Source organism: Falco biarmicus, chromosome 4 (assembly GCF_023638135.1).
Source record: "Falco biarmicus isolate bFalBia1 chromosome 4, bFalBia1.pri, whole genome shotgun sequence".
In the NCBI taxonomy this organism is placed as follows: domain Eukaryota; kingdom Metazoa; phylum Chordata; class Aves; order Falconiformes; family Falconidae; genus Falco; species Falco biarmicus.
Window position 1 is genome coordinate 5,605,826 of NC_079291.1, and position 20,367 is coordinate 5,626,192.

Consider the following 20,367-nt stretch of genomic DNA (forward strand, 5'->3'; position numbering starts at 1 on the left):
ACCTACTCTGATGCTTCAAGAATTGTCCACATTTATCAGCACAGAGCAAATCTTTTGAGTTAGCAAACCATCACAGTACAATGGGTATGTCAACAGTAGGTGAGACAATCCCTCTATCAAAATGTGTTGTAGCTTTCTAAATTAGCTTCAGATGTGTTTTCTTCTGCCACCTAACTTTGAACGTACAAGTTTCTTCTTACAATACTTTTTTTTTTCACTGTGCAAGACAGAATTTGAAGTGAAGTCTTCAGATATCAGAGTCAGACCCCAAAAGCTTTATCTAAAAATCCACTAGGCTGTATCCCTTCTTAATTTGTGGAACCAACAGTGGATGATAACCTTTCTTAGAAAGGCCTGTTCATCTGGCATTAAATCCTTAAGAAGCCCTCTACTGACAGACAAGTTGGGATTTATATTCCATTAAAATCTGCTTTATATGTAATGCTTTGTTTAAGTCAAACAGAAAATCATTACTGGAAATCAACAGCAATACCAGTTACTAAGTTCAGGATTAATTTGGTGCTGGACATTCAAATGAGAATTACCACTTTGTTCAGAAAGACTTTGTATTTGCTTAGTCTTAGCCACTGCTAGATACTCATTTATTTTAATAGCAGGGCCAGACTTTGGTGGTTCCCCTGTTACATACACAATAGCTCAAAGTTGCTTTCATTGTAATTGCTGTCCAATTAATTGATGACACTGGATTAAAAACTACAGAGGTACTGTAATTGGTTTGGACCATGACATATATTATCTCTCTCTTTTTTTTGGGTGAAGTGTGAGAATCCAAAATAAACCCAGACATCCTGGACCATCTGTAAAGTTCTCCTTAGCAAGAAGTAGATCTTTTGATCTACTTTTTTCTGGAGATCATGAAGATTTCTTATTCTGATGACTAGTGGGATTTTTTTTTCTTTCTATTTTTTCTTTTTTTTTTCTTCTTTTTCTCCTGGATACAATGAATATGATTTATGTTCCTTTACTGCATAGGTAAAATCCTTTAAATTCTCCCTCCAGAGACCAAGATGGTTATGGAAAAGAATACTGCCTGGTACCATAATGGCATGGGAGAGAAACTAAAACAGGTGGATGCCCCATAGCAGTGCTCATAGCAAAGCAACTAAGAATAGTAATAGTGGAGCAGCACATCTGCTGTTGACTTTGCTGTAACATAACCTTTCCAATGCTATCTTCCAATCTATACTCGTGCCTAGTTACCCTGTAACTTAGTTTGCATCCTTCTCATTTTTTTTTCCTTTCTTTTTCTCCCCTTTGCTTCAAGAGAGAGGCTTCTTCCTGAAGTATAATTGTGGTATCAGCCTAAAGGGCTGAAACTGCATCTTGAACCGCAGTAGGCAGTATGTCTATCTGATTGATCATCATAAAGCAGAGTGGCAGCGGGAGGCAAAGTCATCGACACTGAATGTTCTAAGAAGGCCTTTTTTGTACGGAGATTAAGCTATCATGAAATATTTACGCTCACTTCTGCATGGGTTTTATTGTCTGTTGGATATGTGCTTAGAAAGAGTTTGCTTAACCAATATAATACTGTCATCAGTGTTATGATGCAGAAGCCAGTGAGTTTATGCCAACAGTTAATTTTTGTTCTTAAATAAAGCTTTTTACACTCATGCCTTGTCATTACCTTTGGGTGTATTATTTCTATACAACCGTATCATATATATTTACATAATCTGGCTGTACCTATTGCATGCAGTTCTATGAGAATTTCATTTGATGCAATATAATTCACTCTGAAACCCTTGGGAGGTAAAATAAAGTAGTAATAATGATACTCTGTGATACTTTTCCAATTGATTCATCTTTTCAATGAATTGTAGAAGAAGTCCTCTACTATAAATTACTATAAATGGAAGAAAATGTCTTGAAATAGAGGTATATGAAGACTTCCCTCAAACCTTGTCCCTTCTCAAGCTGAGGGCACAAGCTGCTTAATTTACCACTGCAAACATTGGCCGCTGCAGAATATGCAGAATTGTTTTGCAATAATTATTTTGTACTTTAACATGAATTAGATATAAGGTTCAAAGAAATTAACACTAGACTATCATTTAATCTGGGACATTAATCATTGTTAACTCATATAATCTTACAATTAAACTGAATATTCAATCTGTAACCCCTTCAGAGTATTCAATCTTTTTGCCCAGTCTTAGCATTTTTTTGTTTTTATTTAAAGAAAAGTTTATTATCAGGAAGCATGTCACTGAACTGTTGATGTAATCAATTCCATTTTATTTTCAAACCATCCCTGTGCTTTACTTTATAAAGTACAAAATTAGATACGATTAGGTAATTATTATAGTTTGGTTAGGCTGTACGGAATACACAGTGCTACACAGGAATATGAAACAATGTGATTCTGCAAAACATTATCTCAGGGTCTAAAAACAAGCTAGAGACATGGCAAATCAAGAAGACTGAAGAATGATAAGGCACAAAGCCTTTATCTCTGTGTTGCTGCTTCCATTTCAGCTGATATTAATAGCAGCTGAATAATTATCACAGGGATACGCAGCAGCTGACTGCAAGTGAATGACTCCGTGGTCTCACAACAATTTCCAGCTACAGAAATTCCTATGCTAAGGCTGCTACTTACCGTATATGTCACCACCTTGAATGACCAGAGCACAGAAGTATGGCATAGCCAGGACCCTAGCATACCTTGCTATACCTAATGTGGTTCTCTTTCTGATCATCCCTGAAATGAGATAGCCAGGTATTGTGAAGTCTGTTTACTGATGCCCTCCAGAAGTTAAAGAAATCCACTCCCTTAAGCTAGAACTTCACAAAACATAAACTAGCCAGAGAAAAGATGTTTTCTAAACTGGCAGCACCTCCCAGCGTGCAGCCTGGCATACTAGGCTGAGGCAAATGACACCACAGTTTGCAGGGGACGATCTGATGAAGAAAAAAATAAAGATTTTTCACACTGATAGGATAAACACTTTTCCAAAAAACCAGCATACAACCTTTGCACTACTGGATAGCAACCAAAATTAATGACTTGTACCAAACATACTGCAATGCCTGTTAAACGTGGTTTTGTAAGCAGGTAAGCATAATTTCAAGAAGCGTGTAACCACATTTTATTTTAAAGGACAGTTTCTGAACATGGAAATGTACAACAGACTAGGGTATCTGGCCCAGCAGAACAAGTCTCCCTAGTGTTCAAGAAACAAAAGGACTATTTGTAAATATCAAAGGTTGAAATCAACTGTATAAAAAAACAAAGAGTAAGAAAGAATTGTTTCTACCTTGCCCCAGAATATTGTAGAAGGATGCAAAGTATAAAATACTATATTTTTAAGTAAGTAAACTGTATAACTTGTTCAAGCTAGGGAAGATTGCCACTAAATGCAAGCCTTTTGGGTTGATACTTTTCACTAGGAACGCCATAATATCGTTTGAAGGAAGTTCCCAGTCTTCCTTCTACCATTTGTATATTTTTTTGAGTGATATCAAGGCTGACAGATGAATATTTATTGTTGGCAAATCCAACAAACTTCAACAAAACAATAAACTTCAACAAAAAGCTCACATGAATTCTGCACTTGGGTTAGGTTTAGCAATTATTAATAACCTATTATGTTTAAGAAATGCTGTTTCTAGTTCAAGAAATGTTAAATACAGGAAAAGATCCAGCATCTGAGACTGTCAGCTGGCTCAGTACTGGAAATTACTATTCTGAAGCATTCAGACATCATTAAAGGTGGGAATAATACAACAGTTATGTTCCTTTCCCTTTCTTTTTCTCCTGTCCTTTATATTTAATCAGAAATCAGAGAAGGATATGACCTCACAGGCAACCTACTTTCCTCTTCTGCCAATGCAGACTCATTCTCTATGAGACTACCCATTTCTGAGAGCTTTTCAAAGCCTGTCTTTAAAGTATTCTGATGTTTTTTCCTTTGTTAATTTTGATATATTATTTTACAGTCTAACAGCTCCCTGTTAGTAAGGTTTTCCTGATAGTCAGCCTGAAGCTTTCTCTCATAATTCATTCTCTTAACTGTAAATTCCTTTATTCAGATTCAGTTCTATTTATGCCACACCAGACTGCACTGTTCTTCTGTTATTATAATGTTATGTTTTGAGCTGAAGTATAATTTTTTATTTCAATTATTTCTCTTACTGCAAGGCAGAATCTTATACTGAAGTGAATATCTACAGTACAAATTATTTTTGCCCCCAAATATCTGTTAGTAAATTTCTGAGGTCTATCTTACTTTATTTTCTGTGTGTTTTCATAAGCCTTCATAAAAAAGAAACACCGTCTTTCTGTTTTCCTTGATATTTATACTGCCTGTTTATTCATTACTACCCCTGAAGTATATTAGGGATGCTTGCTTTCTCCTCCAGACTCGTGAAGATATTAAGAAAATACACAACTCTGCACTATGCAAAAAATACTGTAAGAGGACAATCTGTCCTCTTCATACTTTTAATACCTTGACTTTACTTGGCTTATTCTTACTCTCCCCATAACCCATTCCTATCAAAACTATTTAAATAAGTTTTGTAGAATTACATTTATCTTCCTAATATATGTTATTTGTAAGTTTGGGACTACTACTTAGTCTTAGGTTCAACTCTTCTCTTGAGGCTTTATACTATGTTGCAGCATTTTTCCATTTTACTACAACATCAAATTAGACTTTTATGTTGTTAAGTATTGCAGTTATGGCTTGACATTTATACAGTCACCTTTTCCCTCCCTTTCAACATTTTCTATTGAGTTGTTAAAAGTAATTCACAATTACATTTTGGAAATTCACACCTATAAATGAAACTTTCTTTTTTTCATTTAAGGCAAAGCCAACCTTGCTTTAAAGCACTGAAAAAAAACCCCCACAATTAAAGTGTCATTTTTCTGTCACTGCAACTGCACATATGTCTTGCCAGCTCTTTAAGGAGTGATCAAAATGAATGAAATGTCTAGAATTCCAGACATTGAAGGCAAAATTCTGCCTCAAACCCACAGTCAATCCACAGTTACTCATGGCTCATGCAAGCTGCCTGCTCTGTGCTGACCCAGACTGACTATAGTAGCCACAACCAGGCGGGACTGCAATGCTGTGCAGACACATGGACACGACCACATCCAAAGTTACACCTGGCCCAATAAGCTGCCCCCCACCCCCCAGAATGGGGATGCATAATACACCACCAGCTGAAGGGATCTGGGCCAGCTTAATGTAAAAAGGACTACCTGGGCTGACTCCAGACACAGACATTGTTATCTCCATGCCTCAACTTTTAACATGCCCCATCACACCTGTATTACTAGTCTCCAAAACCCCATTATTACAGTAGAGGAAAGTTCACTGATACTGAACTGATACTAAAATTAAGTAAATAAACCATACAATGCTAATGATTTTCTCCTTGCCTACTTCTTTGTGTCCTATTACCGCATTTCTTCTTACAGAAAAACAACAGGTAGAATATGTCTTTGATTCAGTATGTCCTTCATCACTGCACTGAGGGTCTTCATCAAGTTCTTTAATCCGTAGCTGAACAGACTTTATCTGCACTGGGAATGCCACTGTCACAAAGACAACACTGGGGTGTCATTTACTGTAATGCTGCCAACTGAATAAAATCTAAGAGATATAAGAAGTACTCCTTTTTAGCCCAATTCCTCTAATCCTAAATTTAAAGGAAAAAATATCCTAACACAACGAAATAAAATAGAAGGAATTGAATTAAATAATGCTTTGCAAACACTTACAGTCCATAAATCTGTGGAGCGATTTCCAGTCGGTTCAGATGCATGTACAGCTCAATATCATGTTTCTTCAGCAGATGATCCTGAATTTGGTTTACCTTCGCTACAATAGCAATAGATGGGCCTAAGTCCTGTGGCCTTGCAAATGGCATAGGTGTAATCATCACATCCTTCTCCTGCAGACACAGAAAATGGGGGGAAAAAAGAATATTCCATGAAACCTTGCTTTCATGCAGAAACAGGACCGTCTACAAGAGATTTGTTTCGTTGTAATCGTTGGCTTCCAAATAAACATATAAAAAATTAATAACTCGCTTCTTTTCCAGCAAAATAAAATTATCCACTGTCTCAATTATCCACTTCTGTTGAAGGTACTGCGGGAATCCCCTTCCCAGGCATGCCAAGGTTCATCCCCTTGTTCTGCATGTCAATTTTTATGTGCGTGCTTTACTTTTCATGCTCTGACAAAGTGTTGACAGCTTTATTTTAGCTTTAATATCATCAGTCTGAGTCAGTCCACAGCAAAGCAGATAAATGGTAACTTAGTAGAGAATATATGCCCTCAGAGGACAATAAATTGCCTACCAAATAGGAAATAACTTACTTTCAAACAATCCTTCCTAAACAGGCTTCCCTTGCTCAGAAAATCTGGTGGCTGTACCTCCAAATCTACACAACTTTGATATGATAAAGCATCAGAAGACTTATAAAAGAGAAAAGAAAAAGAACAGTGAGATGAACCTGACAGTTAGAAGGTAGTTGGTTGGACTTGGAGGTTGTGCAAACTATGTCATGATCTAGAATGTGACACACACCATGTGAAAACAGAGGAAGAAAACTACTGGAGTATTAGCATCCTTGAACCTGATACTGCTTTCAATTTACTCTTGCAAAAGAGTGAAGTATTATTGAAAAAGAGACAGAATGCTAGAAAGAAATGCAGCAAGTAATAAACCGCACTGCATAGGAAACATGTAAAAAGGAAGATGAGAAATAAAACAGAACAAGTCAAACCTATCAAGAGAAAGATTGGGGAAAGGGAAATGGAGAATTAAGCTGTCAGAAACAATGTTAAAGTTATAAAAGAGGGAAAATTGGAACAGTAAGTAGAGAAGATTTTGCAATGACTTTGTTGCAATCTGTCATCATGGTGCTCTGACCTGAATGAAAGCTTCACTTTAAAAAATAGTTACTGTTTTTCTAACCCTTTTGCTCAGTATATTGATAGAGAAGCATTATCGAGGTCAAAGAGTTAATAATTTCAGAAGACTTCATTACAGCTTAAACTGTAGAAAGACAAATTCACTTGGTTCAATACAGTGAAAAGCACATTATTTTTAAAATTCAATAACAAAGTTTGGTTGTACAAACTATGCCCAAGGTTGTTCCCTATGTTTATAGTCCCTCTTCAATCCCATTCTCTCTCTGTCAACATTTTAAGAGGATGGAAGCGAAGTACCCATATTTCACAATCATTTACAACATGGTTTAACATTCAAGTGGGCATTGAACATTTAATAATTTCTACCAAAAAGCTCGTTTTTTATGTCGATCTCCTTTGCTTGAAATATTTTTTCTTAACGATTCCATTTCTGTACTGCAGAAAATATGGTATGATGCTGAGCAGTGAATTCAGGTAAAATGTTTCTATTTAAGGATCTGATTGATTATAAATTGTATCTTCAAATCTGCTTAATTGTTGCTTAGCTATGGCAATTGCAGCAAAGGGACTGATCTGTTACAGTGCAGTGGTCTTGCAATGCTGTTGTGGTACCAAGACACATTCATTTAAGAAGCCCTAGCAAACTGCTTGACAAAAGCTCCCTTAGACTATCAAATAAAGCTCACTGAAATGGCATCCTTCCATTCAACATCTTTTCTGTTCTACCAAACAGAAATTTAAAATAAAACATCTAGCATCTTAGGGACCAATAAGAAATGTTGCTACTTAATTAAATACTAAAGTTCTTCATAGCTGCAGGTACATTGGGAAAGGATATTTCTCCTACCTCCCTTTTTGATTATTCTAGTAACTTCTTTATTACCAAATCAGGAAGCCTTCTTTTTACCCTGATATTTGTTTCTGCATTGTATGGCTATTTCCTATTGCTGTTATTTCAGACCCATTTCATTATTTTCCTGGTCATGTGCTAGAATGCAAAATACTGGAAAAGGGTATCCACTAATCTCTTCTATCTATACAGAAAAACACTCTAAAAGTAAGATCTGATAACATTGCCTTCATGTTAAATGTCAGTCTAGAGTATTTTTTTGCGTAAACATACCAATTTCTAATCAAAAGTTTGTAATACTACATATTCCTAGACTGCATGTTCCATCAGTTGACACACATCTGGGGTATGAACTTTATTCTGATTTACTCAAGTAAAGTTTAATTTCAGCTTGACCACTGCATGCACTCATAACTCTGATGACTCAAAAGATCTGTATTTTTAAGCTTTTCTTGACTGTAGGCATAGATTCTTGTACAGAAATCTCAACATTAGAATCTTTCTACTTATTTGAACTTGTAATACGAGAAGACGAGCTAGTTACTCAGATTAACCTTTACATCATTAGTTGTCTGTGGGTTTAAAGCCATCTTTACAAAACTAGAAGACAGACTGTTGGACACTGGTTCAAGTGTCACAATATTCTGAATGTCAGAACTAGTGCAACCTTCCTCTTACGGAGAAGTGCCAAAACCAGTTATTTGTCACTTGCCGCATTTGTGCACCTTGGCATAATGCAGCACTGACACACTGCTGCCTGTCAGGCTGCCCATCAACATGGCTAAGTGCATCAAATAATATGTGCTGGCTTGCCATTTAAAAAAGCATGAGGTAAGTAAAAGGTATCCATCAAAATGCAGTTCATCAGCATCTCAGAAACGTCATTAACAGAAATCTTCAAAGCATGACAGCATCTGTGGGGACAGGAGTTGCAATCAATAATCAATGCCGTGACTGTCCATGCCTCCTGAATTGGTGCACTCCTCCAAGAGGGACAGTGGATGACCAGAGTGCATATGATACGTCTCTTGTCTCCTCTCACACAGTTTGGTTGAGAAAATGACAATACATTTAGTCAGTTGAAATTGTTCCAAAAAATCACACCCGCTGGTGTGAAAGAAACAACCCAAACAGAAAGATGTTAAAATAAACTAATACAATCAGCTGCCAAAATGTTTAACTAGAAGTGACACAGTGTCTCTGAGTGTCTGTGCCTAAAGCACAGAAGCCAAGTGGACAACATGGTACTGTGCCCCTGCCCATACTCACTATCTATTAAGTCACCACGAGACAAAACATCCGTTTTCTTTTTGTGGGCTTCTACGTCTTGGAAATAATTTGAGTGCATGGGTTTAGTTGTCTACTGCTAACACAAAATACAAATGATCAGTCCCAAAGGGATGAGGTTCACGACGAATAGACAAGAAGAGGGACGGCTCAGAGATGTGCTATGCTGTTTATAGGACAGCATCAGATTAACTTCTAAGAACAGTTTAAACGTGGACACCAGTGAAATATGGCTGAAAAATTTAGATCAAGTATTAGGAACAAAGTCACCAAATCCTGCCACAAAACATCACCTACCACAACACAAACCGGAACGGCTGGCAGTCGATACTAATAGCATTTATATATTCATGCATTTAGGAAACAAATGCTACAGCAGTAAAGAGAGGCTAGGACATAGCACACGTATAAAGCACGGACAGATTTCTCTCATTAACCGCTAGGGAATGCAGTAGCTGGAGAAGCTCCTCTAATGGCAATTGGGAGTAATGGAACCAACTGTTAGAGGCTATAAAATGTAACATGTCTCTCGGAGCACATGCTTTCATTGCTTCCTTTGTGAAGATTCAGACTTTATTATGTAGCTAACCCTCAAAGTCATGATTGTAAAAGGCATACGTACAAGAAAAGATTATTAAAGATTATACATGTTTGCAAAGAACAAGAACAAACAACTAGATATTAATCCATGCGCTTTGCATTGTTAATTTTTTATGCCGTGAAAGGACTAGAAAGGGCAATGTAAACTTTCACCTTCTACCCAAGCACTGCAAATCTGTAAGCAGACCTAGTTATTTCCCAGAATAAAACTCAGCCTCAGACTTTATCACCTCTGTCACAGAAATTGGAACAAATACATTTGAATACACTGAATTCTGAAAAGCTACACTCAAGAGAAACATGCCTCACAGCTTTGTTGTTGGAATAAAAGTGACTGTGTAGTAACTTCATAAAATTTGTATCTCATGCTTTATCTTTAGTTACTGAGAATTATGTAAAAACTCAAATCCAAACAGTAATTTATAATTGTAGATATCTTAGGCCAAGATGCCCGTGCTCCATTGTCTAATAAAATATATACACGGATACATTTAAACATTTAAAGAAAATAGAAGCTTTTATGCGAGTCTTGAGTGAACACCTTTTTCTTCAACAGATAGGCAGCACCACTGTTCAGCCTAGTATTCCCTAAGTACAGTTTGCACACATGTGGACATCCAAACCCAACCAAATTCTTAGTACTTTTTTTGTAACTCTAGACACTCACCCCATGGGCTATGTGAAAAATGCTGAAATGAATCAAACTGGAACTAAGTTTGGAGGACAACTCTTTTAGGATACAATACATTGAAAGTCTTGGCAATACCTGTCATATGGCTGTGTTTTACTAGAGCCTTCTACATAAACTCCATCACACAAATCATTCTTCGGAATTTTAAAAAAGAGAGAAATTTAAACAGGGAAAGAGACAGGAAAAAAGTGCTCAAAGTAAACACTGAGCAATGGACTGAGGGAATTGTCTCTCACGCGATGCACGAGAAATGGTTACAGGCGAGGACTAGATGGCGCCTAGAAGGTCCCTGCAAAGAACAGTTCTGTAGAACTAAACTCAGAGCACAGAAAAAGCTTTTCTATGAAAAGAAGGAACATACTAAATACAGCGGTGTCTGCATAACTACACAGGCAATGTGAGGGCACAGCCATTCCCTCTGTTTGAATACCCTGAATTCAAGAAGAAAAAAAGTAAGAAAATGGAGCGATGAAGTCAGGGAAAGATGCACCCTGACCTTTGATGAACAGTCTGGTTAAAGTTTTGGTTTCACAGCAAATTGTTTATATTGTAAGCAGCTGAAACCAATTGAAGCCTCAATATGTTAAACACTGCCTATATGCATTTATTTAACATCACATTTACACAGGTTTGGGGCATGTAGATGTGCCTATGACGGGCATTCTTCTGACTGCAGCTCAAGAGCATCACTCACACATAGGAGAATCTATGTTTGCACATTTGGCTTCTGATTACCAAGTGATCTTGCAACACATAGGAACTCTCAACTGGAAGACTTTCCGTGGGTGCTTATGACCGAATTCTGAAGAACCTCTAAAGAATATAAACTTGGTCGAGCCTGCTTTAACCAAGTTGTTTAAGAGAACATGCCTTATTAGCCTCAAATTACCTCAATCATATGAAAAATAATTTGCTTAGAAATACAACAAATGCATCTTAGAACAGTATTTACCTTCTGACTGTCATGTTCAAAAGTTGAAAACCAATGTTCTGCTGTTTTCATAAGATGTGTGAACATTGCACTGAAAAGGAAAACCCCAGAAACTTGGTGTTAAATAATGTATTACAAATAAGAGCAAATAAAATGTAAAGGAAGTTGTTAAAACTTACTAGGCATCATGTTCCAGATATTCAGGATTCAAAAGAACTTTCATTTCCTCACTGAAAAAGGCAACAGTGAACAATCCAAATGTGAATGTTTATTTTTGGTCAGCTTTCTGCATGTACTATTATGTATTTATAAGCCAACTTTCATATAAAGTGCAAATGAGAAAACTAGCCTTTTTAATTAAAAAGAGCAACTCCATTGAACAAATGAAGTCTTTCCTTTTTATAAAGATCAAAAACAAATTAGCTGCCTTGTCTGCACTACAATGAAGTAACCATCTAATTATTCCAAATAACAAATTACTGAATGTCACAATGTATTATTTGAATATGCTTGATCTAGAATAATTGATTGCTGCACAATCTATCACTGTTTGTCCCAAACAACAAAAAAAAATGGTTACTGGTCAAACATGCGGTATCAAAACATTAATTTATTTTGTTTTAATAGCCTGTATTTTTATTGTACTTAAACAGCAATTAATCAGTGACAGCACCTCTTTTCCATCTACTTTGCTGCTTAGCTCTACTTTTTGAGTGGGGATGGAACAGAATGCTGTGCATAACACGTCGTTATTTTAAGTTACCGAGCACTGAAGAGCATCTTCTAGGTAATTTCAGGATATCTAAGGACAGACATTGAATAAGAACACACACTTGTAAATAATCTCCGTCCTTGTTCTTAACTGCCTTTGGACAATCACATTGAAGGGTGTTAACAGAGGTTTTATTACACAGTGCATGTAATTAAATTGGCTTTTATTCACTGCCGGACTCCAAAAGAGAATACATAAAGACAAATGAAAAGAAATTACCCAAATATCACAGGTGATACAAGAAGGCAACTAGTTTCTTTAAAAAAGAATAAAAGCTTTACATATACAGCAAGAAAAGAAGCATCTGAATTTGGTTGACACAATCATGTGTGATGTAATATTTTATACATATGTGTATGATTATACACACACACAGTTTGAGTGAAATGGCGAATCAATAGCGAACGTTAATGTTACTACCAACTCAAAGGATAGTCAGAGATTGCAGCTACAACACTGCTGGTGATGATAGAAATATCAATCACAACAATTTGTCTACATTGATTTTTTTCTCTTTTAAGACACAAGGAAAAAGAGTTGGTAACATGTCTGTTCTGTGACTGTAGCTCTCTAATCTGCCTCCTCTCTGCAATGCCAAAACCTAAACCATTTCTGGCAATAACAATGAGGTGAAATGGTAGGTAGGTATGTAAGCTTTTTGATTAAGATTGTCCTTAGGTTTCTTGTCTCCCCTTTTTTTGCCAGCTAATACCTCTGAAGGGGTCGATGTCTACACTTTTAATCCTCCTTTCAGAAGCTATAACAGAGAAGATGAAATAAGGACATTCCCATCAAAGCACGAGGATGCAACTATTTCTGTATCGGTTTATCAATTATAAAGAAAGAATTAAGGAACACATATCTCTAAGTTCTAGTCCAGCCAAATTAAAGTGAATTTCAATACTATACAAATAAAACACGATGCTTGCCTTGGTTGTGCAGCTTCACTGGCATGTGAAAAAGCCTGGTGGTCACAATGCAGGATAAAGATAATCGGAGCTAAAAGTTCATGCATACCCTAAACATAAAGGAAGCAAAAATATAGTAAGATTTTCCAGTCACATACTACTTCCTAATGCATGGCATCAGGCAGCCAGCAATATTAGGTGCAGAGTAACTAAAACCATGAACATTTACATTCTTAACAGAACAGTTTTATCATCGATGTTTTTTATCTTAAATTCTGATTAAATCCAAGTGTTTTTTTCTGTAATATACAGAAGCAAGTTATTCTCCCTTTTTCTAACACAACAGACAACAAACTGGCAATGGTAGGCAACCCTGCACCTGGCAGTTTACTCCAAAATCTATGTTCATAAATATGAATTTTGTTTATGATAATGACAATCATGATCCACAGTACAAAGATCTGCAATAGGGAAAAATTACAAAATTTAAAATAATTTCTTATTTGATAACGTTCCAAAACCATAGATAGAAGTGTAACAGTAACCTTCAGAGGAGACAAAGACAGCTATTTGGGAAATCAGAAAATGAAACTTTCATTCCTACAGACGTGAGAAATAAAACGAGTTTTTTTTCCCCCTTTTTTAAAAATTGTTATGTCAATATTACAAATAAACTCATAATGCAATGCATAGAAGACCTGGTTCTGTTCTACTACAGACTATTACTTACATATGCAATCTATATTAAGTTACAGAAAAACCACAGAAACATGCAGGAATTGGGACAGAAAAAAATGGTGGATAGTCAAGAACTTGGGCCAGCGTTAAAAGCATGGCTCAGCCACCTAGGCCAGACATTGATGCTTTCATCCAGAGCTCACCAGGAACAAAAAAGAGGTCTTTATTTGTTGTGGTTCACCTGAGGCTTGTCAATTTGTTACCAGGAACAGAAGCAACTGCTTCAGAAACAAGCGATGCAGTTGGCAAGCAGTGACATGCTGGCAGGTAAAACTACAGCCTGCAGAATGAAGCCTCATCTTCAGCAGATGTTCAGCCCCTTCCCTCAGATTAGATCAGGGAAAAGGAGGATTTGTGGTTATCATAACTGGGGAATTTGGTTATGGCGGGTTGGGCTGCCAGTGGTGGACCAGCAAAGCAGGCAGGAACTGTGCAAGCTATAGGCTGGGGTAGGGGTCAGGCATACAAAACAAATGAGGGAGCCCTTTGGTGATGGAAGGGATGTGGGATGAAGGGTTGAGACCTGTCTGGCTGCCTCTAGACACAGGGATCACTTCAAGGGGAGGGAAGTCGATCTCGGCCCACAAACACCCACCGCAGCCAGGGTTTGGTGCCAGGTGCCCCGGCTATCCTTGCTGGGTCTTGCTCTGGCTATAGGTGAAAGAGCATGCTGCCAGCAGGGCTCCACTTTAAAGGTGCAACTACTTCACCAAGCGGAGCCTCAGTGCCAGCTCCAGGTGAGTGCTCTGGGCAGACTGGGGTGCCAGGAAGACCATCTTGTCTACCCCGTTGGCAGAAAGAGCCCCAGGGATGGCCCACCAAGCTCACAGGCATTTCAGGTTGCCGTTGGAAGTCCAATAACAAGTCCTTAGACAGGAGCTGTTCTACTTCTGTGCCTGCAGTCCCAAGCTAGGAAGCCTCTCCACTTGCTTTTCCAGCCCTTTACGTGACGGACAGATGTGAGCAATGGAAGAGTTACACGCTTGTGCAGTCACGCTGCTGCCTTGCTGGTATATCAGTTGATATTCTATGTAGCATTTGAGGAGTATTCAGTATCAGTGAGTTAGCTTATCTGCTTCATATGTACCTAGCAGATCCATTAACTACTAAAAAGCTTTAACTTTTATTGGAAATAATGGGGATTTTCCTTAAGTTGTCTAAACTAAGCATGGATGTAGATGTAGAAGCCCTCTCTAGATCATGGTCTATTTTGAGTGCGCTTGGAGGCATGTTAGTGAATCTTATCTGTTCATAAGACGAAATTCCAATACCTAGCAGCACTGAAGAAAAAACAAAAAGAGGTCTGGAAATTTCTCTGTGTGCTATCAACTGAAATCCTAGGAAATTTAATTTTACTTTCCTCAGGACTGAGATGACTGTTACAGCGTTAAGTGTAGAGTTGCTGCAATAGCAGTGAGTTGACTGGACAAAGCTCAAGACAGCAAAACTCCTGAAGTCTGGATGTTTTCTTTCTCTTCCTGTTTCTGAACCTTTAGGGACTACTTCAGAAGATGAAGGATAAACAGAAATTCAGTTAGGAAAAAAAAAAAAAAAAGATTAAAGCCCATATAGCCACTTGATTTCAGGAGCTGATGTAAAATTCCCAAACCCAATAATATGATTAAGACTACAAATTAACAGCCTTAGATTTCTGAAAGTCTTATGGTCATACCAAGAGGGGAAGCAATAGTAGAGATGGGGAGATAGGTCCAGGATTAGATAATAATCTAATAATTATAGTTTAAATGGCAAAATATTTAAATAAACTGTAGATAACCTGGGTTGTACTTTCATACATACTCACAGCCCCCGGTTAATTAATAGCTCCATGTCTAATCTTTTATTTGTCCTGATATATTAACATGAAATACGATAAATAGAAATGCCAAAAACTTGACTATCTAATAAAACTACCACCTAAGCTGTAAACATATAAGCTGAAGAAAAATAAAGAGGACATAAAATAAGAATTAGTTATAGAAGATAAAAGCACATCATACATTTTCCCAACATAATATATCAACTTTATAATAAAGTAGAATCATAATGTGGCTGTCCACATACAACAAAAACAAAACAGATGATGAAATATCAGGATTTCGAAAAAATACCTCTGATCTTTCAGTTACAAGAGTACTTCAAACATTTAGAGATTTTTAGCTTGGCAAGAAAAGCTACCAGTGTAATATGCACACACATATTTTTTCAATGCTGCAGTTTACTAAAACTCTTTAGTGTTAATAAATAAGTTGACAGAGCTCAGATAATTTTATGACACTTCCCAGCTACAACAAAATATCGATTTCATAATACAGTCTATGGTTTAGAAAGAAAACCAGAAATACAGCATTTCTACAATCAAAAGTGAATCAATGCGTTTCAAAATCATATTGACTTCTCTAAGGGCAATCAAATCATGAGCAAGCAATAGTTAGCCTAGCGATTTAGCTTAATTGTCACTATTTCTTTTCAGTATAACTAGGACCAGAATTTTGGCACCAGTCTTACAGAAGAACGCTAAGAGTAATTTTTACATATTCTCAAGTACAATATACTATTCTCTTTAGATTTTATATTTACAGCTGCTATTTAAAAATTCAAAGATCCCAGTGAGGTTTCTGTCTTTAAAATCTGTAATACAGCTTCACAACATTCTACTCCATTTGACTAGGGACAGAAATATCCTTTTCCTCATCCCATGAAATGTTACTTCATGCTGGTCAAAAAACCCACAAACCCTACTACAAAGACAACTTTCATGCATATATGCATATTAAACAAACATTATTGATTGCTTCTCATAAGACTATATGCTGATGCTATGCAATAGTTTCAATAAAATGTTGTAAGCTTCGGATACATTTTATTTACATTTATAAGTATGCAAATTGTCAAGGAACTATAACTTTTCCCAAGTATTTTGAAAGAGAAACATTAGGTCCTGTACAGATGCTGACAAACAAAAGTATAAGTTTTCATTTATTGGCCAAGTGTTAAAATTCTAATAGCAAATGTAGCTCTTGTATGAGGCCATACAAATGAGAAAGAAGAATTCTCATATAGGACAACAGGACCAGTCCCATGATGGATGACAAACTGTTCAATTTGCGCTTTTTATTGAGGTCACTGTGAAGAGAGTAGCTTGGAGGTGATCTGTTATTGAGGACTTAATGGTAACCTTCATAATTTTCAAGAATATATGCTAGACTTTGAAGTAATGGAAATTATTATGGGAAGTGGGGCTTCAGTCAATGGTAAAACCAGAACCAATAAAAACAGTAGGACAGGAAGATTGACTGCAACGTAGGTATTTGCTAAAAGACAGAAAAAATCATATCCTGTTGCCACCACAAACTCTTATTTCTTATTAGCTAATTCAGAGAAGGATACTGATGGACATGAAAGAAATGTTATCTAAAAAGAGACGGACATGGGACAAAAAAGCAGGATTGTTACTAATAAGTTAACGGGAATATTAATTTAATAAAAAACAAAACCAAATAAAACTACCTTTTTAAAATGAGGTAAGGAAAAAAAAAAGCTCTTAAGTGACACATGCCCACAAGAGAGGAAAACCACTATCATTTGCTATTTCGTGGACTTGGCACACCACCACAAGACTTGGGTGATATACTGAACACATTTGAGAGAGATTAAATCAACAGTTTTTCATGATCCAAATTTATTTTGTTTTCTTCACTTTGCCTCTCCCCTTAGTCCTGTGGCAACCCCTTCCTGGAATTACTGCGCTACCGCTGCACACCAGTTGAGAACAGAGGTAAAGAAGTTTTCTTTGTCAACAGCCTGTAGGCTCGCAAAATTGAACCTGTTCTTTTATCTGCCTATGTTCATTTAGCCCACCAAGCAGTCTTTATTAAAGCTGAGGCATCAGGCAGTCAAAGTTCATTAATACCATTTATATAATCTCTGCAGTTTCAATTAACTCAGCAAGACATTCTACTACATGATAACAGTCTCATTAATTCAATAAAATCCCATAACTATTAACAATATGGTCTATGTTAAACGGGGTGTCACCTAGTAGAAAATAATAGCTTTAACAGCTTGTGATGAAACGCAGGGCTTTTTTTTTTTTTTTTTTTTTTTTTTTTTATATATATATATGTATTTGATCTGGCTAAATATTCCATCCTTATGTAGAAAGGTATTATTTCTTGGTAAGAAATCAAGAGGATTTTAAATATGAGCAGAGGGTAATTAAGTCCTTTTAAGTCATATCAAAGAGTAAAATAATACTTCTTGTTCAATAAATGATAGACTAAATTAGCTGGAATGTGTTCTTCCATTTCCCCATCATCAGTACTCTGGTCTATACTCACTAGAAAGGGGAGGCTGAATAAAAGTGTTTTCTTTAGCAGTGCCCTTCAAAATACAGCTCACAAATCTCAATTTCTTTCTTGTTCTCATGCAAGCCTATTCCTTGCTCACAGTCTGTCAAACATGAGAAACAACCAGCTGATAGAGATTTCATAGGCTCAATAATGATATATTTGATTTTGATATAATCTGTAAGACAGTTCTTCAGAAGTAACTGTTCCTTCAACTTGCATGTGTCAGTTTTTTCATGAAACACCACTGGTTTCCCGGCTTGAGGACTGGGTGGGCACAAACCATGCCTTATAAAAAACTTCCCGTTTACTGAACCTCTGTATTTTTGTCATGAAAAATATTCTTGTCATGAAAAATACAGTTTATGCTTTGTCCGTGCGTATAGGGTATCCCTGAGTTTGTCAGTCCCTACTCACCCTAGAGTTAACAGCCTGAAGAAACAAGTACAAATATACTTACATCTATACTATACATACTAATATGCTCTGCATATTAGTCTTGTTGTATTAATTCAGTATCAAGCATATACTCACTTCAAAACCTTCACAACAAATGTTAAATTAATTCAGCCTTCATCCCATATAGCTGCATAGTCAGGATAGCTTTAAGGCTTTCTTTACCATTTTCTCAAAAGTGGTTTGAGCAGGCTCTCCTTCAGGTAGCACTGTAAAAGTGGTATTTGTAGCACCCTTATCCTTCAGTCAAAGGCATCTGTCAGCTGCACTGTCTTGGGATGCTACAGGGTTAGATAAAGGATCTCCTCACTAACGTACTGCATAGCTTTAGCACTTTGAGGAAGAACTTAAAATATTATTTAAAATAGTAAACTTTGCCTAGATTTCTAAGGCCATTGTTTATGTTTTTTCTTTATTTAGTACCATTTTTAATCCTGCTGCATGCTTCCTTCCTTTATCTAAGCAGAGAAAGCCTTTTTTTTTTTTCTTTCTTAGCCAACACTGAAAAAAAAGATGTTTATAAAGAAATTTGAAGTTAGACAACTTAGCAACATTACAGAAAACAATTTGAGGGACTGTGTTATGAGGAAAAAGCATATGTTATTCAATGAGTTTACTTTTCTTACTATCCAGCTGACAAGCAGCTCTTTGATTACTTTAGCATTATGATACAAGTTCAGATACAACAGAACTACATTATTGTCAAACTGTACAGAACACGTTGAGTCAATGAATGCCACCTGTACAGTATTTTCATTACCTGTTTATAAAGCAACTGCTCATTTTCTCTGGCGTAGCAGAACAGAACATCTGTAAGAATCTTCCTCACATTCTCTTGCTGGAAATACTGCATTTCAGGAAAGCTGAAAATGAAGAAATACAGCGAAAGTAAACAATAGAGCACATAGAATCTCAGTTGTTGGTCTTCTAGAAATGGGTTTAGGTGAAACAGCACCTCCCTCATCTGTATTCCCACCACTCTAAATTCTCGGTATCCTAGATTAAGAATACTTCTAAAGACTTGTTTTGCAACCAAAGTTCTCTCTTCAATATATACCAGTCCACTACACAGATACAATGGTAGCACTGGCTATATTTAAATAAGTAATCCCCTTTAATATAATGAAAATGAGAGATATGCAAGGATGAAATACAATGGCAGACTATTTTAACTGTCAACTTCTTACAAACAGCCAATCCACTGAAAATGAATGACTTGGAGAACCAAATCAAAGTAAAACTATGTACCATATGAGTGTATGCCTGCCTAAAGCCTCAGGTTCCTTGGTTCCTAACAATTTGACTTGAAGCAGAATGAAAGGAGACTGAACGAGAGGCAATAACTGAAGCAAAGATCTACCCTGTCCTTCCTGCACACAGACCCTTACTGCCAAACCTAGCACCCCAGAAGACCTGTTCTGGTCCCAGGTCACACAGCATACCAAGAGAAACTGAAGTCCAAGGCTGTGCTCCACCAATTGTCAGTCCTTCACCAATGAATCTAAAACTTCTAGGAACACTTAGAAAAGGAGTGTGACCAAAAAACCCAAGCAGACACTTCTCCCCTCATAAAACCAAGCCAGCTGAAAATACAACTGTTGAAAACAATTATATACTGATTAATTTGGTTCAGGTTCTGGAAAAATAAGTACCGAAGATTAAATTTCCATAGGTAAAAGACGCACTTGTTATGATGTCCTCCCATTTTTTATATCTGTGTTAGGTTGGCAATGGAAACTGGATCATCAGTATGCCCTGTGGTTTCACAAATAGTGCTTAGCTCTGCTCTTCATTTTTCTCAAGATAAAAGTTGGGCAAAGGAAGGTACAAGAGCTACAATATGTTAAGGAAATTTGTAAAATTCCAGT

At 36.7% G+C, this 20,367-nt stretch overlaps 1 protein-coding gene across 4 annotated transcripts in view; it reads right to left on the minus strand.

Moving 5' to 3' along the window:
• The window catches only part of TBC1D5 (TBC1 domain family member 5), a 326,157-nt gene that overhangs the window by 118,549 nt on the left and 187,241 nt on the right, over positions 1-20,367 (minus strand). For all 4 annotated transcript variants that reach the window (XM_056337720.1, XM_056337722.1, XM_056337723.1 and 1 more), the window contains 5 exons: positions 19,260-19,362; positions 12,978-13,066; positions 11,456-11,506; positions 11,298-11,367; positions 5,759-5,931 (listed from right to left, as the gene is read on the minus strand). In XM_056337720.1, the coding sequence (XP_056193695.1) occupies positions 5,759-5,931; positions 11,298-11,367; positions 11,456-11,506; positions 12,978-13,066; positions 19,260-19,362 (486 nt within the window). The remainder of the gene's footprint in view (positions 1-5,758; positions 5,932-11,297; positions 11,368-11,455; positions 11,507-12,977; positions 13,067-19,259; positions 19,363-20,367) is intronic.